Source organism: Neomonachus schauinslandi, chromosome 4 (assembly GCF_002201575.2).
Source record: "Neomonachus schauinslandi chromosome 4, ASM220157v2, whole genome shotgun sequence".
NCBI lineage: Eukaryota > Metazoa > Chordata > Mammalia > Carnivora > Phocidae > Neomonachus > Neomonachus schauinslandi.
The window spans coordinates 171,651,619-171,677,542 of record NC_058406.1 but is presented as its reverse complement, the minus strand read 5'-3'; the positions used below and the strand labels follow the sequence as shown (position 1 = coordinate 171,677,542).

Below are 25,924 nucleotides of genomic sequence, written 5' to 3'. Positions count from 1 at the left end.
ATTTGCTGTAAAATTTTTATTTAAAAGAAAGCACTTCCAATAAATCTCAGACCCAGAATTAGACTTCTAAGAATAAAACCAATTACATAAAGAAAACATTCACCTAAGTCAATCTGAGGTCACCATTGATTACTCTGAGGCAAAGGAGTCATCATTTCATGCTGTCCATGGGTGAAAACATGGCTTAAAGCTTGTGAGTTTGAAAGGTGGTGGCAGGGGTTGGAGCAGGGAGGGGAGGCTCCTTTCCCATTTCCTCCAAGAAGAGCTGATCTGTCCTTAGACAAAGGGACTGGTTCTTGGGCCCTTTGTGTTCATCCTCTTAGCACCCAACACAGTGCCTACACAGAGCATATGCTCTTCCATATTAGAGATGAGGAAGAAGAGAGGATTAGTGGAACAGGAGGCGCCCGGTCCTCCATGCTTCTCTAGGAGCCCCTGACGATCTTTTGGCTGATGGCTCCAGGCAAGGTATAGATGAAGAGGACCAGGAAGATGATGAGGATGATCAGAATGAAACCGATGATGATGTATTTTTTGTAATTCTTCCAGATGAAGTGGTATAGGCATTTGAAGGGGCTCACAAACCAGGAGAAGGAGGTGTCTGGGCGGCTGCAAGGGAAGCAAGAGAAAAGTCAGGAAAGGGGCCATGATGTCAACACATGGGATTCTCCAGACCTCAGGAAGTATTTCTGACTCCCGCTTTCTAGAGGTCCACAAGGAGATGCCTGGGAATGGGAGAAGTCCATGTTGCCTTGAAGCAGGAGCAATCCAACATTCTGGGTGATGATTCCTGCATCATTTTAAAGCTTGGTCTGGAGAAAGTCTGACTCCATCCGTCCAACCCTGATCAGCTCCCCAAACCCCACCTCTTCCATGAGGTCCTCCTTGACCACCATGGTCCATAAAGATCCCCCTCCTTCCAAATTCCTATCTCATCTATCACTTGACTTTAGCTCCTTTTTGGACCTAACATATTGGTCTTCTATACTCTGTTAACTCTTTTATGAATCTGTGTTCTCCCTAAACAGATTGGAAGCTCTTAGAAGATAGAACTTATGTCTTAGATTTCTTCGATGTTCTTCAAAGTGTTGGTTGTTTTTTTTTTTTTTTTTAAAGTAGGTACACATTGCAGGAGCTCAGCAAATAATTTTTAATTAATGAATAAGTAAGTATCCATTATGTTTCTAACACTATGATAGATGAAAAGTAAGTACAGAGAAGGGACCACTCATCTTGAGACACTGGAGATCTCAGGAAGAATAGGAGAAATACGATTTGAAAGAGTAATTTTTATACATATTTCATATCCACATATGTTTACTTTTTAATTGATATGTAACCATGGATTAAATTGAGCAAGGCAACACTTCTAGTAATTCTACTTCTGGGAATTTATTTTAAAGTAATAATTTATAAATGGAAATATTTTCATCATATTACAATAATAATGGAAAAAGGGAGAAGTAAATTAAATATCCAATTACGGGGTGATGACCAAGTCAATTATGGGCACCAAATGTATGGAATATTCCACAGGCATTAAAAAATTCTAATTCTGACCACTATGGCAACAAAGCAAAACTTTGCAGCACAGGATAAATGAAACATTAAGACAATTGTGTATGCCTGATTCAAAAACAAGTAGAAAAAAATTCATGTGGCATTCATATTCACATAAAAAGAGTAGAAAAAATATACGGAATTATTCTAGAAATGCTTATGTGTCAGTATTACAGAAAAGTACCCTCTCCATTTTCCAAACAGTCTATCTTGTTTTTAGAATATTTCTCAATTTTAGCAATAAAAAGCTAGCTGGATTGGACGGCACCTGTTGGCTGCCTCCTTGTGGCTCAGTCCTCCCAGAGGGGCCCTCTAGAGAAATGCCCAGTCCCCTGCTTTGGGGACTACAAAGGGCCTTTCCCATGCTCTTACCCCCAACCCCACTCACTTGGGCTTGGCCAGGGGCTCTGGCTCCTTCCGGGCTTTTCCGACAGGGTTTTTCTCTGCTTCCTCTGCTGTCACTAAGTGGAACTCGGCTTCAACCTTGCCCTGCACAAAGACAAACGTTTCAGTTTCTAGTCACAAAGACCTGCTGGGAGCAATGCCAACCTTCTAGAAGTATCCAGCGTGGGGGAATGCCAGGAAGTATTTTGACTATCCTGCTGCTCTATTTTGAGAAAAAAATGTTATCTTTTTGGTTCTGGGAGAAGCCATTTGTACGATGAACAGTAAAAGCTCTGAAATGACGTCGCTGTTGAGTTTTGTGAAAGGAGAAGTCCCACCTGTACACACAGACACACATATCCTTGGCTGCCTGTGTTCCTTCACTTATAATCGTTCAATCAATATCTGATTATAGAAACTCAATAGCAGTTGGAAAGGGGACGAATTCCCTGAGTGACAGAACCCTTTTGAATCAGCTACAGTCTTTCTTCTCTGCCAATGGTTCTCCAGAGGAAATTGGTGGGTGGCGCCCTACATTTGCCAAATGGCTTTTCTGTCACCCTTCATTGTTTCTATTGTCTCCACACATGGTTTCAGAATTATCCTTCTCTTCTTGCACTTTCTCTTTCCTTCAATAAGAAGCAGCCTTTCTGGTTTGAAAATTGTGTCATGTGCGTCTTCAGAGCTCTGTGCATTATTAGCACTGATGTAAGTCTTGGGTTGTCAAAGGGTGAGACAGGATGGCTGCAGAAGGTAAGGGTCACTCTTTCTTGTTCGTTCAGTCATTCACTACTTTTAGGGACCCTCTGTATGCCAGGTACTGTTCTAGACACTGGGGACTTAATGATTAAGAAAAATAGGTTCCTTGATCTCCTGGAGCTCCAGTTCTCAGTGAAGAAGACCTTCTCTCTGCTTCTTTGGTTTTGTGGATTGAGATTCAAGGTAATAGGAGGGACACAGAACTGGAGGGGGACTAGAGCATCATGGAAATATTTTAGACCCATGACTATCATTTTGGAATTACATGTGGTTGGGGCATAACCTGATTTCCTACCCCAGTAAAAAGATTAAAGTTTCTGATGAACCAGTGAGCCTGTGTTAACTTACCTATTCCCCCCACCCCCACCAAAAGCTAGGACTTCTTAGCAGCCAGGATGGTTGCTGGCAACCATGAAAATTTAATCATGGGAGAAATTAGAGAGGAGTCGTGTATCTAGAGTGGGGTTGAAGCCAGAGACAAGAGGCAGTGGCATGGTTGTCTGAATTAGTAAAGAAATGCAGTGGGCATATTACAAGTGAAGTCATGAGTTCAAATCTAGGGGGTCTCATCCATTCTTTAGACTACAACCCTGGCCCAACTCAGAACACATTACATGTCCTACGATCCAAAAATATTCCTTAAAAACATGTATATATATAGTCTCTCCTTCCTATTGACAAATCTTGCCCTATAGGTAATGACTTGCATATACAGGTACTCGGGGAATATTTGAAAACCAGGAAAGAAGGAATACAAAGCTTCTGTCCCGTCTAGTCACTCCACTCCACTCCACCTCTATTAACAGTGGAGTCATAGTACTATTACTCTAACTATAATTGCGATGCTTTATTGAATGCCCACTTTGCCTATGTTCCTTCAATTCATCTGTCAAAAAATCACAGCAACAAGCAAGGTAGGTCTCCTTTTTATCAATGGAAAAATGAAGCAGTGGAGGTCAAATAACTTTCCCAAGGTCACACAGGCAATAAGCCAACCAACTAGAACTTGAACTGAGGGCCGTATGATGCCAAAGCTCATGCTCTTTCCATGATAGTGGGCTGCCTCCCAACTTATTCATGCATTTGCCAGATAGTTGGACTAGAAGATTTGCAAGGACCTTCCTAACCCTACCATGAGATGATTGGCTTGTCATCATAATTACCACTTGAAGGCATTTGTCTTCTTGCACCTCAGATTCCATACCTGTCAAATGGCCAGATGTGCTTTAAGGCAACTTCTGGCTCTACTTCTAGGTTTCATGAAAGGCAGGAGACCCTGTAAAGCTTGAGGGCTGGAAGAAACCCCAGAGGCCAGCCTACAACTCAAGGCAGAAGGGTTTCCAATATGCAAAAAGGGCTGATTCCCAGAGGTCTTCCAGAGGTGACCTAAGCTCTACTGAGCAGTATATTTATACGCTAGGAGCCTCATCTAAATCCTCTGTGTTTGAAAGAGAGTCAGCTTAAGAGTTGCTAACCAATTGCTGGGCTCCCGTATGTTTGGAAGAGAGGACAATAATCAACAGTGGGTAAGTTAGGACCAGAGTAAGGGGATCACAGCTGCCTCTTTGCTGTCCACTGCTTGCTAATAAGCTCAGTCACAGTGCTATAGAATTTGCATGGTGCTTCACACATACGTCATTCCATTTCAGCCTTCTGACAACTGGCAAAGTAGACATTCTTCTTCCCATTTTACAGCTGAGGAAACCAAGGGCTTGATGATGTTTGCTAACTTGTGTTACAAAACCAGGATTTGCGCCAAGATACTATGACACCAAACCCCATCCCCTGCTATTAACTGTGCCCAAGAGGCCCTTCTTTGTGGAAGAAAAGAAGCAAGGTATCTATTTAACAGTGAGGAAATGTGTTTTTGAAATGATCAAGAGAAGCTCCATTATCCTTGCCATGGCCCTTATAACATGGCTTTATGATATGTTTCTGGCTTCCATCTAACGGATGACCTTGGGTAGTTTAAGGATTATTACCACGTAGCATAGCATAGCGTAAGAGTTGAGTGAATAGGATTTAGTGCAGACAGATCTGCATTTGAAACTGGGCTCTACCACTTACTAGCAGTGTGGCTTTGGCTGAGTTACCTGCTTCAGTCTCACTGTCCTGGAGATGTTAATAGCATGTACCCCACAGATTTGCTTTGACAAATAAATGAAATAACATATATACAGTGCTCAACCTAGTGCCTGGTAAACAGTAAACTCTTAAAGAGATTATAGTTGCTACCTTCAACACTATTTCATGGATGGAAACACATAATTTGATAGGAAACATCTGCCCATATAGAAAACACCCAGGGAAGATAATGCAAAGAAATGGGAAGCAGAGCATGAGAAATGAATTCCGCCCTAGACATGGTTATTACCATGTCATTGGTTATTACCATGAAGGGCCTCGCCCCCCATTTCACTGTCCTGCTTGAGTTGCCACAAAGCATTTTTCTGATATCACACAGGCCCCAGGAGGAAAGGGTTTATTGACATATTTGGATAAATACCACTCCTCATTCTATATCTCTCCACACAGAGTGTTCCCAGTTTTACTTTAATCATCAGTATTCAACCAAGCACCAAGTCGAGGTCTTACACTAATAATATCCTCCAAATGTAATTTTAAATCAGAGCTAGGAAAGAAAAATGGACAGTTTGAGAGACTATCTATTAACCTCATGACATCTATGGATAGAAGAAAATGACCAGGAAAGGTCCTGAAAAGACTGGATTTGTTGCACTGAGTGTGTTATTTATGGGCTTCGAACTTCACTGAGCCCAGAGAGTGGATGCCCTGGGGAGGGATGCGGGTGCTTTAGGTCAGATATGCCTTCTTCAGTGATAATTATTTAAATATTTAAATAATTATTTAAATATTTAAACTTTAGTCAGCCAGTTATTAAACAACTCTCGCTGGTATAAGGCATTCCCACACATTAATGGTGGGGATGTGTCCTGGCAAAGTCTCTTAGGAAGAGGGACACAAACGTATACATACACACATATATGCATGCATACATATAATGTCCATGTAAGTGTGTCTATTACCTTATACGGTCATACTCTGGACTGAGACATGCCATTTCTGGGCAGATAAATTAAGGAAATAATTCAAAACTCAGAAAAAGCTTAATATGCAAAGCACAGTCATTATTCTGTCAGATTTTCAAATTGTCCTATTTGTCACAATGATATGTCCCAGGCCCATCTTGTGTTCTATCTGTCCTAGACCTGGAGTCAGCCAAATATGCCTGCCTGGTTCTTTCAGTAGAGATCGATACTTAGAAACCAGGATCCAGATGCTAGGAGTCTTCTTGCTACTTGGTGATTTTACTTCTAGGTCCTTTCAGTGAATAGAGCTAGAAAAAATATTTTTAAATCCAGAAGTCCATAGTGATACTGGGAATAATGCAAGAGAAAAAAAATCTCATTTACCACCCTTGGAGGTACCTCTTGTACCAATTCTTGATTCTACAGTGTGGTAATTGATAGAATTAAACATTTATCCTGTCTTTTTTTTTTTTTTTGAGGAGGTGGTAACTATAATTGATTTCCATTTGTTGAGAGAAATCTCTTCCTTACTAATAAATGAAAAAAGAATGATAGATACACAGATAGATGATAGGGATATATAGATGGATGGATGGATGGCTGGATAGATAGCTAGATAGCTAGATAATAGAAAGATAGATGGATAGGGGCGCCTGGGTGGCTCAGTCGTTAAGCGTCTGCCTTCGGCTCAGGTCATGGTCCCAGGGTCCTGGGATCGAGCCCCGCATCGGGCTCCCTGCTCGGCGGGAAGCCTGCTTCTCCCTCTCACACTCCCCTTGCTTGTGTTCTCTCTCTCCCTGTGTCTCTCTGTGTCAAATAAATAAATAAATAATCTTAAAAAAAAAAAGAAAGATAGATGGATAGAGATGGATGGATGGAAGGAAAGAAGGAATGGGTAAAGAAGGAAGAAAGGATTAGAGAAATCATTTTGCAACACCAATGAAATACTTAATTACAATCATCATTATGTGAAAGGTGGTGGCAGGACAGGGATTTCCCACAGTGCCAAAGTCTCACCCACTGGTTACTTGCTAATTGCAAAGAGGAAAATGTACTTTTACAATGAAGAGATCTCGTGGTCACCAGCACGATCACGTGAGCAAACACAGCATCACCGTTAGTGAGGCCATCTGAGGGCATGTGCCTCCTGGCATAATTCAGTATGAAATAAACAGTACCAGGTCTTAAGTATTCTTAACAAAAATGTTTAACCTGATCCTGATAATGCTGTTACACCTAACTTCTAGTTCACAAGAAATACAGGGTCTAGAGAATAAGATCATGAGAAAACAACTGGACAAGTGAGGCCAGTTTCATCAAATAGGTATTGTCAGGGGGGAAAAAATGGTGGGGAACCATTCTAAAACAAAATAGGCCAAAGAGACAAAATAACCAAAAGCAACACATGAACTATGACTAAATCTTGTTTTGAAAAAAGAAACAGCTATAAAATACATTTTGAGAGTAATAGGGTATCCTTCTTGTAGATGGAGAAATGAATATGGTGTGGATATCAGATTAGGTGATCATTATCAACTTCTTATATGTGATGATGGCATTGTGGTTATGTACAAGAATGTCCATATTCTTAGGAGATGCATGCTGAAGTATTCAGGAATTGTTAAAAAGAAAACCACAGGCCCATGATGGAGTTACTTAGATTAAGGCCCCATGTGAACAATCCAAGACTTAATACCTACTCTAATTGCAGTCTCCCCCTGCCACACCCAGGAATTTAAACTTTAGTCAGCCAATATGGAATTTCAACCTGGAAATTTACTGATAGACACCCTTTCATTCCTCTAAGGAGCGCACCTGTCCCAAACAATGCATTTTTTGCTAATAAATTCCTTTCTTTATGCCCTCTCTTTGCCTTTAAAAACCTTCCTTTTGTTTAACTTGGGGGAGTTCCCCTTTACTTGGTAGATGGGATGCTGCCCTATTCATGAATTATTTAATAAAGCAACTGGATCTTCAAATTTACGTTTTTTTTTTAAATAGGGAATAGTGTTGGGATGTCTACAATTTACTCTTAAATGGTCAGCTTATAAGTATGTGTGCGGGGGGGTGAGGGAGGTGAGAGACTATATACTCACGTATATAGACAAAATCAGTACAGCAAAATAGTAACAGGTGTTGAATCTAGGTGGTGGATAAATGGTTGATCATTGTCCTATTCTTTCAACTTCTCCACATTTTAACTTTTTTAAATGAATAAATGTTGAGGAAAAACACAATGATTAAACTGGCATTTCTATTTTGAGAATACAAAGAGTTGATAATAACATTGATAACATAACATAGGGGAATGCTCGTTAGAACACCAAGCCAAACAAAAAAAAGGCACTATTTTTAATATGGCATGATCACTACCATGTAAAATTAACCAAAATCTACATAAATTGGGCTCAACCAAAACATTAGCAATAGCTTTCTTTGGGTGGTGCACATGTGGGTGCTATTTCTTTCCTTTTATACTCTTGTGTCTTTTAAATTTCCTATAAAAGTATACTACCTACTCTGTCTTAAGATAATCTTCACATGAAAATACTTACCCACTCTGCTCCTAGAGATTCTGAGTTTGCCACGTACTATTTAGATGATCTGTGTGTCTACCACCTCCTCAGCTAAGCTGTGAGCTTCTCGATGCCAGGAATTTGTCTCCTTCACTGTTGAACTTTTACCGCCTGGTCTATGAGTGTGTACCCACAGTAGCTACTGACGAGGGTTTTTCACCCAAAACCAGAAGCACAGAAACCTCCCTTTTAATTTTAGTTGTTGATGTTCTTGAGACTTAGCTGGGCTCTTTAATTGTCAATTAATGGGATTCACCTGTACAAGAAACTTCTTGATCTTCATCTTCTAAAGGAGTGATTTCTTTAAAGGTTGCTTTTAGTAGGATAACACATATAAAATGCATACTGCAATGTGTCTCATAAAGCAGCTGTTCAATACGTATTCCTTTTGTCCCAAGGGTACCTGTTCTTTGCTAATCCCACCTGGAGCTGTTTTTCACTGACCATAAGCATGGCCACATTCCACACTAGGAGCTTTGTGATGCAGATGTCTAAACTGCACTGCCTGGGAGTACAGATAAGCAGCTTTAAAAATAAGCCTGGGCACGTGGCAGTGGCAGTAAGCAAATCCCTGCTGGCTGCCTGGTGCCTGGAACAGGACTGTGACCCCCTGAGTGCTGGCTTCGGGGGTAGGGGGTTGGGGAGCTCGGTAGCAGCGGGTGTCCGTACCGGAAAGGCACCTTGGGGGCACCCGGTCCAACCCACTCTTTTTACAGACGTGGAAACTGAGCCTTGGAGATGGCAGGACCTCAGGAGGTGGCAGACCCTGACTGAGGTTTTCCATGACGCCACTTGACTCCCAGCTCATCCAACTCACTGCCACCCTGAGAGAAGGCTGCCGGTCTGGCTTCCTCGTTGTGGTTACCAGTTCATTGGAAGGAAAGAGGATGGACGTGAGGCATCCTGCTGCTGCAGGCCAAACCAGGGAGTGGGGGGCTGCCGGGTGGGTGGGGATGAAGTCAAGTCTCATTTTCCCTCTAGGATGTGTAAGGACAAAACCAAATTAAAAACAAGGAGCTTAAATTTTCCTGTGGAAAATAAAGGAAGAGATTTCCCTCTCCTTTTTCTAAGAGCCTTCACTTTAGAAAATGTAATTGGAAGCCCTTTCGTTTCTCTTTGAAATGCGTATAAATCCTTTGGGATACTAGATAGGCCCTTTGTCTTTAATACCCAGGACCCACCTTTCCCAAAGACCAGGGAGCCATCTCTTTGCAATGGAAACATCCATCACCCCTCTCTCCCAGTTTCTGTGGCTGCCTGGTTCCAAGTTGCCTATTTGAGGCGGATTCCCTAATTTGTGTGCCACGCCCCCGTATTCTCCCTTAACCAGTCACATAGGATGCCCCCCTTCTAGTTACTCTGCCTGCCAACAATCTCCAATCAGAACGAACCTGAAATCTTCCCTTTTTTTCATTATAAAGCTTCCCTACTCCCCTGCCTTTGAATCTCTACCAAACCAGAGTGAGGGTGGCTGACTCTCTTGTCATAGCCCGCTCTGAATAAACAGCCCATTCACATTTGAGTAGTCTTCATTCTTTTCCTGGTTCTAAACACTTCATGTATATTAACTCATTTATCTGTTAAAACCCCATGAATTGTGTATGTATTATCAATCCCCATTTTATAGATAATGGAAGTTGAGGCACAGAGAGGTTAAGTAACTTGCCTCATGTCACACAGCTAGTCAGGAGAGGACAGGATTCAAACCCAAGCTGTCTGCTTCTACATTCTTTAGTCTTAACCATTTTGTAATACTTAATGCAATCTAGGAGAACATACTGTCTCAGCCTAAACACCCCTTCATCCCTTCTCCACATGTCCCCAAACAACCTGTCTTCTGGATCCTGGGGACCTCCCACCATTAAAATCTACCTGTCTTCTCTCTCATTTCCTTGGCACGTTTTTCTCTGGTTTCTACTGTGACACTTAGCCTTAAAAAGAAATGTGTGCTGATGTGTTTGTTCTCAAAGACTATTTGTTGAACCCTTCCCGAGTGTTCAGTACACTGAATAAAAAGAGAAGGAAATCATAAAATATCTTTGATGGTAGGGTCAATGTCGTAATTGTTGACTCATGCAATGAAAATTTACTGGGCACATACCATGTGCCAGACACCACATGAGACACTACAAATTCCAAAAAGGGACAGAAAGAGAAAGCACACTGTCTGGACTCAAGGCACTCACAGCAGAACCATGTCATATACAGACAATTACAAATCAGTGTCACAAGAACAATGGAAACATAAAGGCAAGCAAGCCTATCCCTGCCTAGGGCATCAGGGAGGCTTCCCAGAGGAGGTGACTGCCGAAAAGAGTCTCAGAATCCTTAAGGAGGAGGAGATTTCGCAGAGAAGAAGGGAATCAAGGCATTCCAGGCAGAAGTACCAGTCCCTAGAAAAGGAGGGGTGTGGGAAGGAACAGGGAGTGGCTGGGGACTAGCATATGAGGACAGCTGGTGCGGTTTGGGGGGAGGAGGGAAAGATGGAATTGTGAAGGCTTTCAGAGTTTACACATGTTGTCTCTGCTAACTTACTCCCCACTTGCTCCACAGTGCATGCTAGTCTATGTCTGTCTTCACCGTTCCCCCGGACAATGCTTTTTAAATATTGAGATATAATTCCTATACCATGAAGTTCATCCTTTGAAAGTGCACAATAAAGTAGAATTTGGTATATTCACGAAGTTGTACAGTCAGCAGCACTAATTCTGGAACATTTTTATCACTCCAAAAAACAAGTCCTGTACTGGTTAGCAGTCACTCCCCATTCCCCGTCCCTCCAGCCCTGGCAACCACCAATCTACATTCTATGGAGTTGCCTATTCTAGACATTTCCTATCAATGGAATCATATAGTATGTGGTCTTTTGAGACTGGCTTCTTTCACTTGAATGTTTTCAAGGTCCATCCATGCTGGAGCCTGTATCAGCACTTTATTCCTTCTTATGGCTGAATTATATTCCGTTGTATGGATATAACATCTTTTGTTTATCCATTTATCAGTTGATGGACATGTGGATGTTTCCACTTCAGGGCTATTATGAACAGTGCTGCTATGAGCCTTTACAACACTACTTTTCTTTCTTTTTTCTTTTTTAAGATTTTATTTATTTATTTGACAGAGAGAGACACAGCGAAAGAGGGAACACAAGCAGGGAGAGTGGGAGAGGGAGAAGCAGGCTTTCTGCAGGGCAGGGAGCCCAATGCGGGGCTCGATCCCAGGACCCTGGGATCATGACCTGAGCCGAAGGCAGATGCTTAACAACTGAGCCACCCAGGCTTTCCAAAAGGTCACCAGTGACCTCCATGTTGCTAAATCCACCGGACACTTCTCTGCTTCTTATATGACCACTCAGGGGCATCTGACACAGTGGCCCAACTGTCCTTCTCAAAAGAGACTCTTCTCTGGGTTTGTTTCAGGCACATTTTTATCATTTTCTTCCTATAGTTCTGCCTCAGTTCTTCTCCTTCTCCAGTTATGACCCTCTCCGACTCATTGTCCACATAAGCAATGAGGGATTACTTTTCCTGTGTGAGCCAGATCCCCTCACCTCTCTGCTGGAGATCATTCAGTGATTCCCCATTGCTCTGAGGATAAAATCCAAACTCTTCAACATGTGTGTGTCTGTCTTTGATGCTGGACTGTGAGTAAGCTCCATGCTGGCAGAGACCCATGTCTGTTATTACTCCTATTTTATTCCCAGGACCTATCACTTAACAGATGCTCAAGAAATATTTGTTGCATGAAATGAAGAAAGAAATAAGTGACAGAAAATAGTCAACTAGGCTCAAATGAAATAACGGAAGTCTGAACATATTTGGCAAACTCTAAAGGGCTATAAAAGTGTAATAAATGATGACGGTCATTACATAATCATGCATACATAATTACTCTTGATGATTTTATAGAAACAGGAATTATATCAAAAGACATGAATTTGGATTTTGGGGCTTGGCAGTCCCCCATGTCCTGACCTCATGCTGCACTCTGGCAACTCTGACCAGTGGGCAGCCAGCCTTCCACACAGGGATGCTTCATGACTCCATGCTATGCTCCTCATGGTTCCTCTACTCAAGGTAGATATCCACCCTCTTCTTCATCTAGAAAATGCCTTTTCAAGAGCCTTTGCTCTTGAAAAACTGATACTCTGCTTGACTCCTCAACATCCTCGGAGAGAATTAGGTCCCTCCCTCCTCTCATTTCCTTCTCTGTGTCATTTATACACTGACTATTGCATGCACGACTAGACACATCTGTCTCTCTCACTGGACTCTGAGCTGGTTGAGGGTAGAGGCCATGCTGACTGCATTGCTGAATTCACCCATTCATCAATCAATTCACTGATTGAGCATCTGTTATGTGCTAAGCCTGTGAGGACTGTGGCCTCATTCTCTTGACCCAACCTTACCCATTGGAGGTTCAGCTGAAAATGGCAGGAAGAGAAAACCTTCCAGAAAATATAATAAAACTAGATGCCATGGAGTCAGGCCAGGCAGGTGCAAAGGGAATCCTTGCCACACACACACTGGATCCCTACAGCAGCGAGAGAGAACCAGGTGTGACCAGAAGGTTCCAACCAGGTATGCTTCTGCCACTAAGCACAGGAGCAGAAGGAAGAACATTCTCTCTACCAAGAGGAGGAGGCAGCATGGAAAGGGGTCACCAATGAACTCCCTTCTCTCAACCCTGCCCATCATGTGGGTTATCCGCCCTCCCTTATGGAGGGGCACTAAGGAGGCTGCAGAACTTCCTTCCCAATATCTGTGAAAGGACTAAGCGCCCACAGCATGTGCCACACGGACCAGGCTGGCAATGCGGGGAAAAGGGGAAATGGCTCTCTCTGCTGCCACCCTCTCAAGGAAGTTTTAAAAGTCTGCATCACCTTTAAAATGGAGTCCTGCATTTGAGGGTGAGGGGATGAGGTTGTTCCATTAAAACTGTACATTAGTCAAGACTTAATGCATGATTTCAAGAAATGTTGGGAAAAAAAATAATGCCAGGGGCATAAATTCAAGCTAAGAGGTTAGAAAACCACCCTGACATAGCTATTTAATCAAGTATGCTGAAATACAGAAGCTTAATGCATTTATAGTTTTCAAAATTCTTGCCTCTCAGCAGAAACTTTGCCTTAAAGTGTTCCGTGTCACTTCAAGGCACTTGACATTTACAAAGTGATTCACTTAAAGAGCATGATGGCCCCTGTCTGCCCCCCAACCCTGTCTCCTACAGCTGCCACTTACTGTGAGTTCCTTGCTTTTAGCAAAAGGCCACCAGCCCCGCACACGCTTTTGCTGGAATATGGAGATCTTGTTCTCCTCACTTGCATTTTCAAACTTGGTGAGATCGCAGGCTTTGGCAGACTTGGCTGCTCGGGGGAAACTATTGAGGTTCATTTCCAGGGAGCCTGTGAAGAGATGCCCTTGATAGTTATGGAAGGGCTTTTGTATCCATCACCACGCATCATTCACCCACCCATTTATTCATTCATTCATTCATTTACTCACTAGTCGTTCAACCAGCACCACATTGGATCACTAGCATGTACTAGGTTTGGGGGATACAAATATTACCAAGACATGTTTGGTGCCCTCAAGGCACCCAATGTAGTAGCAGGTAGAAGACAGGGCACAGCTACAGTATATAACTTCCAAGCCTCAGTTTCGGGTGTTGTCACTGCTGGACATCTTGTCTACTCCCTGAGTGCTTGGGGACTATGTACCTGTCCTCTGAGCTTTCCTCTGCCTTAGCGTGGGTCTGCCGAAGAGAACCTCCCCCCCCCAACTCACCTCCCTCTGAGTCCACTAAACTCCTCCAGGTAGGGGACTAAGTCTTCCTGTCTTTGTAGCTACTGTCCAAGACCTTAGTGGGCTCTCAACAAAGTATTTTCAATGAGTGAATATTATGGAAAATAAGATACTAGTACGAGAGTATTTTATCTCTCTCTCTTTAATAACCTTTCCCTACTACAGAATATTTGCTAATTGTGAGCATTTAGGGCATGTACATAAACCAGAAATTCATAGAAAAATATTCCATAATTCCATCCCCCAAAAGTTGATCACTGCTCTACACATTAGTTTTTATCCTATGTTAGTCATTGTTTCTTTGCCTGTCTCTGACTCTCTCTGTCTCTGATACATATAAACATGTACTTTGCATAAAGGGGATTTTTTTCTACCTTCTTTTTTCACTTAATGCATCTTGTACAACTATCCAACTCATTAAATATTCAAATATTTTTAATGGCTGTGGGACTATCACTTACTGAGTGCTTACTATGTGTGTTTTCAAATTATATTGTAAAAGTATTAAATCAAATTATATTTTTATATTAAATTATATTAATTTTACACTAAATTACATTAAATTATATTAATTGTAATAATTCTATATTAAATTTATATTTAATTATATTAAATTAAGTTATATTTTTAATTATATTAGATTTGAAGCTGTACTTCAAATTTAGAGCTGCAAACACTCTCTGAGATATGTAATATTACCATCCCCATTTTATAACTGAAGGAAACTGAGGTACAGAGGAGACTAGTAACTAGCTCAAAATTTAACAGCTTCTCATTGGTAGAGCAAAGATGAATTTAAGTCTGTTTGAAAACGTATCTTCCACCATAAGGATGTGCCATAACTTATTCAGCCAATCCCCTACTAATGCCTATTTGGAGTGTTTCTAATCTTTTGCTATCATAAATAGCACTGAAATTGTTATCCTTGTAGCTAAATCAAACCAAGCTCTCCAAAAACTGGGACGGAGCCCTTAACGTTAATGTGAACTTTACGAAGCCACCAGCTTACCCAGAAAGTCATCAGAAGACAGCCTTTCAAAATCCCAAACCTGGAGCACCAACACGGCTGGTGTCTTACACTCCATCTTCTCTAAGGAAAAGATGTTCTCCCTCTTGGTGATGACCATTTGCTTCTCAGCTGGGAGATACTGAAATGGAAACAGGAAGCGCCAGTTGAAGTTCCCCTCGCCAGTCAGGGAGTTGTAGTGCACATCAGTCTCCTGCTTGTCATCCTCCAGACCCTTTATCCACCTAAATAAAGACAGAAAAAGAATTACACACCCTGAGTCCCTGAGTACATTATTCAGGCATCAGTAAAATCAAGAGTGATTTAACTAGTTTCAATGTGGTCACAGATCATAGTTTTTAAATTATGATATAGTTAGATTCAGATGGAAGTTTCCACTGAATCTGAAAGAGAGAAATAGGAGTCAAAGCATCTGAAAGAGAAATGAGACTCTCATTCTAAGCCAGGTTTGGGAGATGTCTTTGGTTGTTCTGGAGCGGCACTGAAGCCCCATGCAGTAAAGAGGGAAGACTCGGGAAACGTGAAGGGAAAGTGTAATTGGAGTTTCCTCTCCCCCTGGGGCTTCCTGTGAGGGTCCCACCTCTGCACCCACTACCCTGGTGGGCCTGTACAATTGGCCTGGTTTAGACTCGTGGTATCAGGCCTGTGATCAGCTCCCTCCTCTCTGGTTCTGGGCCTCAAAAGCCCAGCAGGCCTGCATCATCATGGCATGGAGGGTAGAAGCCTGTCTGCACCCACCTGGATTCTAGTCCTGGCTCTGCCATTACTAACTGGAAAGCCCTGGATAAGGTCTCAAACCCCCTGTACCTCTGTTTCATCTGGAAAATGGAAGCAATGACAGTACCTAGTTCATAGTGTTGTTCTGAAGAATTATAAGAGGTAATAGCTGTAAGGTGCTTTGTGTACTCCAAGTTATATAGAATGTTATTTCCTCTTATCTGGTCTTCCTCCTCCAACCCCAGTATAGAGTAAGCTACCATTAATACATTTTCCTCTAGTACTTTAGCCCTGGTGAATTATTGAGGTGCTTTTAACTTTAACTGATAACTCCAAACCACTTGCTTTCTGAAAGCAGACACCCCTTCCCCACAGGTCAGGGAAAGATAAAGACCTTCCTTGTCTCACAGGAGTGGTACCACTCAGAGTATGGATGCAATTATTTAAGTAAAGATGGTGCTCACTCAACCAATATATATGTGGTATCTGTTATGAGGCAAGGGGTGAGCTAGTTGCTAGAGGAGTGATGGGAGCACATAGAGATGGTCCTTGCCTTAATAGAGCTACAGCCACAGAGGGAAGGGGATGGAGAGATGGAGGGGAGGTTGGCAGAAGTCACCAGCGAGAGATGTGCAAGGGCCCTGTGGTGTGGTGGCGCACATTCCAATGAGGGAAAGAAGCTCAGCATGACTAGAGAGCACAAAGCAAGGAAGAATGAGATGGGCCTGGAGAGATAGGAGGATCTAGTCAGATGGGATATTTTAGGACATATTAGGGATCTGAATCTTCATCCAGAGAAAATAGGATGTTATTAAATCTGATTTGATCAGATTGTGTTTTGAGAAGATAACCCATGTTTCAACATAGAGAATAAGCTATAGGAGGCAAGAGTGAGTACAGACAGACCAACCCACATGGTACTTCAGTGGCCTCAGCAAGAAATGATGGAGGGAAAGACTATGATGGTGGTGTGGTGAAGATGGAAGTGGACGGTGCTGATGGCCATTTGGGAAGCTAAATGGATAGGATTTAATGGCGTACTAGAAATAGAGCCAATGAAGAAGAAGTTTCCTTGTTTGGGGAAGGCAAAGAGATGCCAAAAGGAGGCTGAGATGAGTTCACTACTTCTGAGATGGGTTTTATCCAAGGGGACATGTTTGAATCACTTTTGCTTCTGATTCTCTACCACCTCATCTGTCTCCATGACTAGGGGCTCAAAGGAAGCATTTGTGTCACAGCCAAGATGAGAGAGAGAGAGAGAGGGAGGGAGGGAGGGAGGGAGGGAGGGAGGAAGAGGGTAGTTTCCTGAGTCCTAGGTTGGTGTCGTTCCTATCAGTAGAACTAGCAAAGGGTAAGGTGCAACTTTTAGCTTCTGTATTAGTCTTACAACCTTCCTAACACTGAATCTCTCATCAGCTACATTACATCTCTCTACTTGCTTCAGGTGTAAAGGTATTTTGAATGCCACTCAAAAAGCTTAGGTACCCAACATTTAACTGAAAGTGATGTTTATATAATAAAATTTTCTCACAAAAATATTTTCATAAGATAATTCTTAGCATAATGACCAAATAATATTTGACAAAGGAAGTGACCTTATCTAAAAAGGTGAGTAAGATGGACTCCTTCTGTATGAGGTGGGGTGGAGTACCTTCCATGAGGCATAGCTTCAGTTAGGGGTTAAAGAGAGGAGAAGGGGAAGAAAAGGGGGCATGGAGTTTGTTGATGACCTTACCCTTTAACGTAAATATCACTTGATTTTTGTCCTGTGAAGATATTCTCATCCTCTAAAACGACATCTTCAGTGTTCCAGATGGTTACTCTCAATTCATACCTGGGATAAGGGAAGGCAGCATTAGGCTGAAGACCTTGAAAGCGGAGTCAGCTGGTGTGTATGGGATTCTGGTATTGCTGTGTGTCAGTGGGCTTCTTCAACTTTACCACGTTCAAAAATATCAACACTTAAGGTCTTGGTTCCTTCAAAACCAAGTGTCCCAGCTGGAATCACCAAGGACATGAAGTTCTCTGAGCAGTATTTTCTTCCATTAGCTGACATTTTTCAGAATGTTGCAGAATGCTGAAGCATAATAGCCCCTACATATAACACGAGCCAGCATTTCAACCATAACCACTGCTACCATTACTCTCACTCACCCTTGTGGTAAATGGCCAGATGGAAAGTGAGATATGATTATCAGGTGTCAACTGATCAATGTAACTCAAGTTACAGTGCAACAATCATTGTAATTGATCAAATGTCATGATCTTTTAGTTGGCTACCATGGTCTCTTCCCCTGAAGGTAGGGCTGCAGCTAGCTGACTTACCCTTTCGGCTGCCTTGGTGAAATGTCAACAGGAGGTCCAGGTGGAGGCATATCTTTGGGAAACATGTCCACCCACATCTGCAGGCGGCCCTGGTCAAGAAAAGAAGATCTCCTTTAACTTTGGTGGGGTATCACATGGGCAACTGATCATTCATGGTGTTAACAGATCCCTTGACTAGTCATGGATATTAGCTATATATCATATCATATCTTATCATATGGATATTACTCATATTATACATGCTTAGGATATTTGTTGACAAAGACAGAACTTACATTTTTATTAAGAATTAGTCAGAACATATGTTAAGAGCAGGTGAAAGGCAAGCAAACCCTTATTGAGCACCTACTATGTGGTAGACACAGTACTATGCACTTGACAAAACATTATGTCAATTCCCCCACTATCCCCAAAGGATGGATGTTATTATTCCTACTTGATAGATGAGAAAACAACTTGCCCATGCTTACACAGACAATATGTAGCAGAGTCTGGATTCAACCCTTGTCTGTTGACTCCAGAGACTGCTTTTTCTATAAACTCCTAAGGATTAAAAAGATAATAATACTATCTGTCAGAGGTATCATGCTTCATTGTTTCCAATGTGCTTTAACATCTTTATCTCCATAACTGCTTAGCCCAGCTATATTTCTGTGTTACACATCTAAAGAAACCAAGGCTTAGAGCAGCCAAAGAAATGATAGGAGTCCTGTGGCTAATTAGTGGCAGAATAAGGCCTCCCATCCATTGCTTTGGACTCCATACATCAGAATTTACCCTGCTGCAAGGGATCTGAGTGCCCATGTGGGGAGAAGTCCCAGTGGATTCAATGCTCAGCTCTGTGGTATACATTCTAAGTACTCCATCAGCTCAGACAAGAAGGTGAATGATCAACAAGGCCTGGGATGGTCAGGGGAGATTTTATATGAAGGAAGTGGGGTTCCCAACCAGAACAGGGAGGATCTGTAGGAATTAGGGGAAGGAGGGGCTTTGGCTAGAAAATAAAAGGGCTTTCCTAGGGAAGGGACAATTTAAGCAACGAGTTTAGCGTTTGGGAAGAGAAGAACCAATGAATGGAGGATTACAATCCTAGAGTCTCTAAAGAGATATTAACATTCACTTGTAACCAAAAAGCCACATGGCAAAATGAAGTATACCAATAACCAAAAGGTTTTAAACACCTGGCAGTGAATTTTAGGAACTAATCATAGGCTTCTACATCTGATAAAAGGCACTTTCCCAACACCACTGAGATGGCAGTGTGGCCATTGGAAACTGCCCCATTGGAGTCAAGCTCATATGTTTTGCCCAAGTGACACAGTGAGTGAGTCCAGCGCTGGGACAGGAAACTCAAACTGCCTGGGTGAAATCCCGCTCTACTACTTACCACATGAGTAACTTTGAGCAAGTTAGTTAAACTCTATGAACTTCAATTTCTTCATCTTAAAAGCAAGGATCATAATAAGTACACCATGAGGCTGTATTAGGGAATAAGGTAAGGTGACTCACACACCCCTATTTGTCTAGGAAAATCCTGGTGGTGCCCCTTGTACCAGCTTAATTATTAACAGCAGCCTCTTTTACTCTCAAAATGGCCATCATTTGGACAAACAAATCTATGATCATCCTAACTGAGATAATTTACATAAAGGGCCTAGTATATAAGTATGTATTAATTACGTACATATAATTAATAAGTACATATCAAGAGGGCTCCTAATAAAGTTGATCTTCTTTTCACTTCTAATTCCTAACCCAGATCTCTGGTTATTTTTTCCAAACAGCTTCCTCTTGCCAGTTCTTCAGAATAAGCCACCATCTATTGCTTCCCTGGGAAAACTAATGGCCTGTGGGGTTACTGATAGATTTTGGACAGGTCTTGGGCATGTCAGATGGATTTTGAAGTTTCTCAAATATCAGCATTCTTTCAACAGAGTGTGATAACTCAAATTCATTAAAAAGGCAAAAAGCACTAAATCCGACTCTGACTTGAGGGCAGAATTTCTCAACCTCAACATTGTTGACATTTGGGGCTGAATAATTCTCCGTTGTGGGAGGCTGGCTATGCCGTACAGGATGTTTTGTTGCATCTCTGACTTCTACCCACTAGATGCCAGTAGCATCCCCACCTACCTGAGACAAACAAAAATATTTCTAGGCATTGCTAAAGTCTGGGGCAGGGAGGCAAAACTGTCTCTGGTTGAGAACCATTACCATAGGGAACACAAGAATAACTTTTAGGGACAAAGTCCTATTCCTTGGGAAGGAACACACCTATTGGGGCCAGAACCGTCTTGGCCATTACCTGCTCCATTCCTGGCTTATCCTTGTGGTACAGTGGCCGAGTTTCTATGTGCTCAGGAACCAGCTTACACCCAACCTCTGGTATATCCTCCCATGACTGTAAAACCCTGAGGGCCAGGTGCTCGTAAGACTCCACTGTCTCATCTGCACGGAAGAAAGAAGAATAAAGACATTTGTCCGATAGATTTTCCCATAATGGAACAATGATGGGCTGTCAGGTGCACTTTTAAACACTCCCTTAAAGGTTAAATTTAAATGTACTAAGGCACGGGGAGAGAGTAAAACTGCAAAAGAGAGAAAGGACAAAAAGAGAATAGAAAGAAGTGGGGGTAGAGTGGAGGGAAGGGAAAGAGACAGGAGGTTTAGAGAGCAGGAAGTGAGATGGGTTGACAAGATGACCAGAGTGCAGTCAAGGTCTCAGAGTCTGTGGCTCCATTTGTCCCTTGAATCAGATTCCTCTAGAGCCTGTGAACTGCAAGCTTGGCTTTGAGGTACTGGAAAGGGTATATTTCCTGGAGATATAAGACTATTTGTTAACACCATAGTGTGAGAGGGCCTAGTAGATCTGGGTGGTCCTGAACAGGTGGTAAAATCCACACAGTATGTGTTCATGGAAGTCTTATCTTTTCTCGTTGTTCCTTCCCACTAACGTACTTGCTCATAGGGAAGGTTCTCACATCTGTCATCTTACCAAAGAAGGCAATACATAATAAAAACTACTGGCAGAAAAAGTACTTGCAAAAATAACACAAAAATTGCTGGAAAAAAATCAAATTTTTTGATAAAGTTTAGAATGGCCAAATTTGACATAGGGATGTTGAGTTCAGTTTTAAAAAGGCCACACACACACACACACACACACACACACACACACACACACAATCTCCCAATAGCAATAATTACAATCAGTAGAAGTTGATGGGGATGAACACATAATCAGTGAACTAAATCTTTTGTCATAAAGTTTAATCAGTTCTTGACTGACTGAAATGAATATCATTTCAGATTTTTGGTGGCCAAAAAAAATGGTTTCATCATGAAATGTAGAATATTGACAAAGGAATTAATTGGCCTAATAGCGTATATTGTGAAAAAATATTTTTCTCAAGAGAAATTCATTAAGATGTCATTAATACACAATTTAAATGTCAATTACTCTGCATGAAAAAACTTTCAAGAGGTTCTTGGGGTCAAAATAACAAGGTGAGAAGAAATTCTGGTGTCAAAGTGGCGGGATCAACATAACATTGTGAACACATCCAGTGATATATCCTTAACTGGGTGCTTTGCATCAGAAGCTCTGAACCTGTGTTTTGCCCATATGTAACTCTACACCTATTGATTTGCATCAAGTGGATGGGAATGGCATTACAAGAATTGTTCTGTATCATGAAAGTAAAGTAAAGGTGGCTTTTTTTTCTCATCCTCAATTTATGAAAGCCCCTCTGGAATCTTCCTGGTATGTCCCATGTGCTTATATGGAAAATCTGCTTCTTGGTACTGAAATAAGAGAACTGTTGGTATAACATTTGTGGGGGTAATTTGGGATGTGTCCAATGATTTGTTTTATATCATATTCATTTTAAGGTTACTGCCTACCTTCCAACACAACAACCCTATTTGTGTGATCTACACTATAGAAATATCAGAAATGTGCAAAAATATGTATAAGAAACATGTTTCTTTTGTACAGAAATGTACAAAAAACAAGACACAATGTAAATAAATGACACAGCCATAAAAAGGAATATTGTCAATGACACTCTCAAAGAACAAAGGAAAACCATCATAATCTATTGGAAATAGAAAAAGCAGGATACAATACTATATATGGTACACTTCCAATTCTGTAAAAATGTCACACACACACACACACTGTAAGGAAATACACCAACAAGCAGCATGCTTATCTCTGAATTTGGGGATTCTGAGTGATTTTCATTATCCTCTTTTCTTTTCCAAATTTTCTACCAGGAGCATGATTACTTTACAATAAATAGCTGCTCTCCCAGCCACAAATACCACCAGAAGCAGGCTTTTCAAAAGAAGAGCAACGTCAGCAGGATACACTGGGGGAGTTACCCGTGTCCTCCTCCGTGAAGACTGTTTTTCCAGAAAAGACCTGATTTCCTATCTGTATTTTCCCAGGATGAAAGTAGGGTCCATCCAGCTTGTTGTCTTTGCAGAGCTTTGTGAGGATTTCAGTGGGTTTGGATGTGTCTCTCCAGGCGTTGTATCCTTCTCTAGAAACAGGAGGAAAGGATGGATGGGGTGAGGCCTGCCTTCCCCTGGGAGGACACACTTAAAGTAGCTATTAAAAGCACCACCTAAGTATGATCAGTGGTTTCCTTTAGATTTCTTGCCATTCTATACACTTGGGGCTAATGTTTTTTGTTTTGTTTTCTCTCTTTTCTGGTTAATTCCTCTGCATCTGCATGCTTAAATGAAAGTCAAGACTTCTGAGTAGCTTGACATAAAAATCCTTTGCCAGTAGTTGTTTTTGTGTATGTGTGTGTGTTTTTCAAGAAATGTACCTTAAAACAAAAATTGAAGTGACATTCATATAACATAAAATGGTCCAGTTCAGTGGCACGTAGTACATTCATAATGTTGTATAATCACTACCTCTACTTAGTTCCAAAAATTGTTCATCACCCCAAAAGAAAACCCTGTACCCTTTAAGTGGTTGCTCCTTGCCTCCTTGCCCTGCTCAGCCTTTGGCAGTCAGCCATCTGCTTTCTGTGGTCTGGATTTCTTTGCATGCAGTTCCTGTTTAGTTTTGTTCTATCCCTTGCAGAAGAGCCATCTGACTGCTACTGCTTCTAAGAGGAAAGCTTAGCTCAGCCTTTCAATTACTCTGCTTCTTTCTTCCCCTCTCCTCCCCCACCAAAATCGTATTGGAGACTCACGTCACAGGTGGAGAGTCTAGATGTGCGGTTTCTCTAATCTGTGATTTTCCTGGTGCTTAGTTTCTAAATCTTTCCAACCCCTTCTTCCCTTAAACACTAGCTGTTTGGTTAAAAAATATTAAGTTGCAATGAAATGCTCCCTATGAGCCATGACCAAGACAAGTTTGGATTTCTCTGTTCCCTGGGACACAGGATTCATCAGAATTTAACTTATTTAAGTATTTAAATAAATCAAAACATAACTATAAAGCAGTGTTCCTACCTTGTGCCAAAGACACGAGGATCCTGAAAAGTTCATCCAAGCCATGCCCAGAGCCATACGTACACAGGCTTCCCCAGAAATAGGTGTTCTGGTTTTGGTTTTGGTTTTGGTTGCTTTCTTGTTTGTTTGTTTGTTCTCACCTATTTTTAAAAATTTACTAAACAAAGTTTACAACCCCCTTGACTAAACTATTCTGCTCCCTGGTGGTTCCACCGTCAGGAAATTCTTCTGAACAGAAGAGGCACCATCTTTACCTGTGGCCTCCTTCCCTGACTTCAGAGTGAGAAGAACGCATCGTTCTCTGAATGGTACCTTCTCAGGTAAACACCTCATGGGGCTTATACATTCACAAGAGTCCCCCAAACCGAACTGGATTTCTTTTTTTTTTTTTTTAAGATTTTATTTATTTATTTGAGAGAGAGAGAATGAGAGAGAGCGAGCACATGAGAGGGGGGAGGGTCAGAGGCAGAAGCAGGCTCCCTGCCGAGCAGGGAGCCCGATGCGGGACTCGATCCCGGGACTCCAGGATCATGACCTGAGCCGAAGGCAGTCGCTTAACCAACTGAGCCACCCAGGCGCCCCCGAACTGGATTTCCATGCTATGAAAACAATGATTTCAAAAAATACTTAATGACACTACAGAATGCTTAGGATATAGGGATAGATGCAAGTAGCCCCTTGCAAAATGACATGGCTAATGTGAGGCCAACTTCAGGGAAAAACAGCATAGAAAAAATGCTAAAAGGAAATAGGTAAGAATTTTTTATACAAGTTATGTCTGGGTGGAATAATTTGAGCATAATTTTGTACTTTCTGCATTTCCTCAATTTTCTGCAATGAATATATATTATTTTATATTCAAGAAAAGCATGTCTAAAATTACACCATGGAAATCTAATGAGTGTTTTTCTATTTTTCCCGGCTGAAATTCGGAAGATTTTTATTTTTTCTTAAGATATCAGATAAAACACACCTAAAAAAAATAAAGCTGGTAGTCTATATTTTAAAATGAAGCAGAGGGGTGCCTAGGTGGCTTAGTCGGCTAAGCCTCTGCCTTTGGGTTTAGGTCATGATCTCAGGGTCCTGGGATTGAGCCCCGCATCAGGCTCCTTGCTCAGCGGGGAGTCTACTTCTCCTCCCTCTGCCTTTCCCCCTGCTCATGTGTGCTCTGTCTCTCAAATACATAAATAAAATCTTTCAAAAATTTTTTCTGATGAAGCAGAATTCAAAATCATTGTAAAGAGTGAGAGCTGGTCCATTCCTCCCTCTTTGTAAGGTGCGGATAACACCTCAACGGGTTTTGAGAGAACTGAATGAGGTACAGTGTCTGGTATATCATAAGCCCTCCTGAGTGTTTGTTATAATTAACTAGGATACTGGCATTTGTGTACTATTAATCATTCTTCTTCTAACATCATTCTTCACCAGGAAACTCTGCCCACCAGGCCCAGCCGATTGAGTGAACATGTTAATTCAGCTCTTGACTCTTGAAGAACTTGCCCTGGGTTCTAAATCCGTGCTGCCTCCCCAGTCCCAACCACCCTCAAGTGCAGCGAACAGTTTCTCCCACCAGCCCCGCTGACCTGGAACCCCTCTGAGGCATTCAAGCTGAGCCTTGGCTGGTGCAGCAGTCCCCGCCCCGGCCCCGAGAAGAACTTACATCTCGTACTGGCTCTGCAAGCCACAGATGGCTCGGTGTCTGCTGTAGAAACGGTTCTCCAGGTCGATCCTGGTCTCCCCAATGAGGTCATCTGTCCCGATCAGGTCATGGTCGTAGATCAGGATGGAGAGCAGGGAGTCCTTTGGGAATGTGGCCTGGATCTCAAATGACCTGTGGTCCAAGTAAAGGCATTAGGAATCTACATCTGGCTACACAGGGAACGTCTCCCCGGTCTGTTCTGAGCTAGCCTGCGGTTCATAGGAACTCACTAAACTCGGTGAATACTTAGTAGATATTTATTTGATTTAATGTTTCATTGAGATTCAATTTCCAATTCCGCTGTCAATTTCCAGGAGCCAATGATCTCCACTTCCGTGGGTCGCATCCCACAGTCTTCATCTAGGGTGACAGCAAGATGGGTATGAAACACCTGGGGGTTCGGTCTCCAACAGAACTGATTTCCAATTTTGGATTTGAATCTGCAACTTCTTGGGTGTAAAACTTTGGGAAAGTTATTCCATCCCTCTTAGCCTCCTTAGGTGTAAATGGGGATCAGTATATCTTCTTTATAATATAGCACGGTCGTT

The 25,924-nt window shown here is 41.9% G+C and overlaps 1 protein-coding gene across 1 annotated transcript in view; it reads right to left on the bottom strand.

The window, feature by feature from the left end:
- Window positions 1–425: 425 nt before the first annotated feature.
- FER1L6 (fer-1 like family member 6) overlaps window positions 426–25,924 on the bottom strand; it is a 110,567-nt gene continuing 85,068 nt past the window's right edge. Inside the window, exons 32-40 of the mRNA XM_044914306.1 lie at window positions 25,338–25,508; window positions 22,589–22,749; window positions 20,508–20,650; window positions 18,203–18,291; window positions 17,613–17,711; window positions 15,143–15,384; window positions 13,570–13,733; window positions 1,949–2,049; window positions 426–609 (exon numbers count right to left, since the gene is read on the bottom strand). Of these exons, the coding sequence (XP_044770241.1) occupies window positions 426–609; window positions 1,949–2,049; window positions 13,570–13,733; window positions 15,143–15,384; window positions 17,613–17,711; window positions 18,203–18,291; window positions 20,508–20,650; window positions 22,589–22,749; window positions 25,338–25,508 (1,354 nt within the window). The remainder of the gene's footprint in view (window positions 610–1,948; window positions 2,050–13,569; window positions 13,734–15,142; window positions 15,385–17,612; window positions 17,712–18,202; window positions 18,292–20,507; window positions 20,651–22,588; window positions 22,750–25,337; window positions 25,509–25,924) is intronic.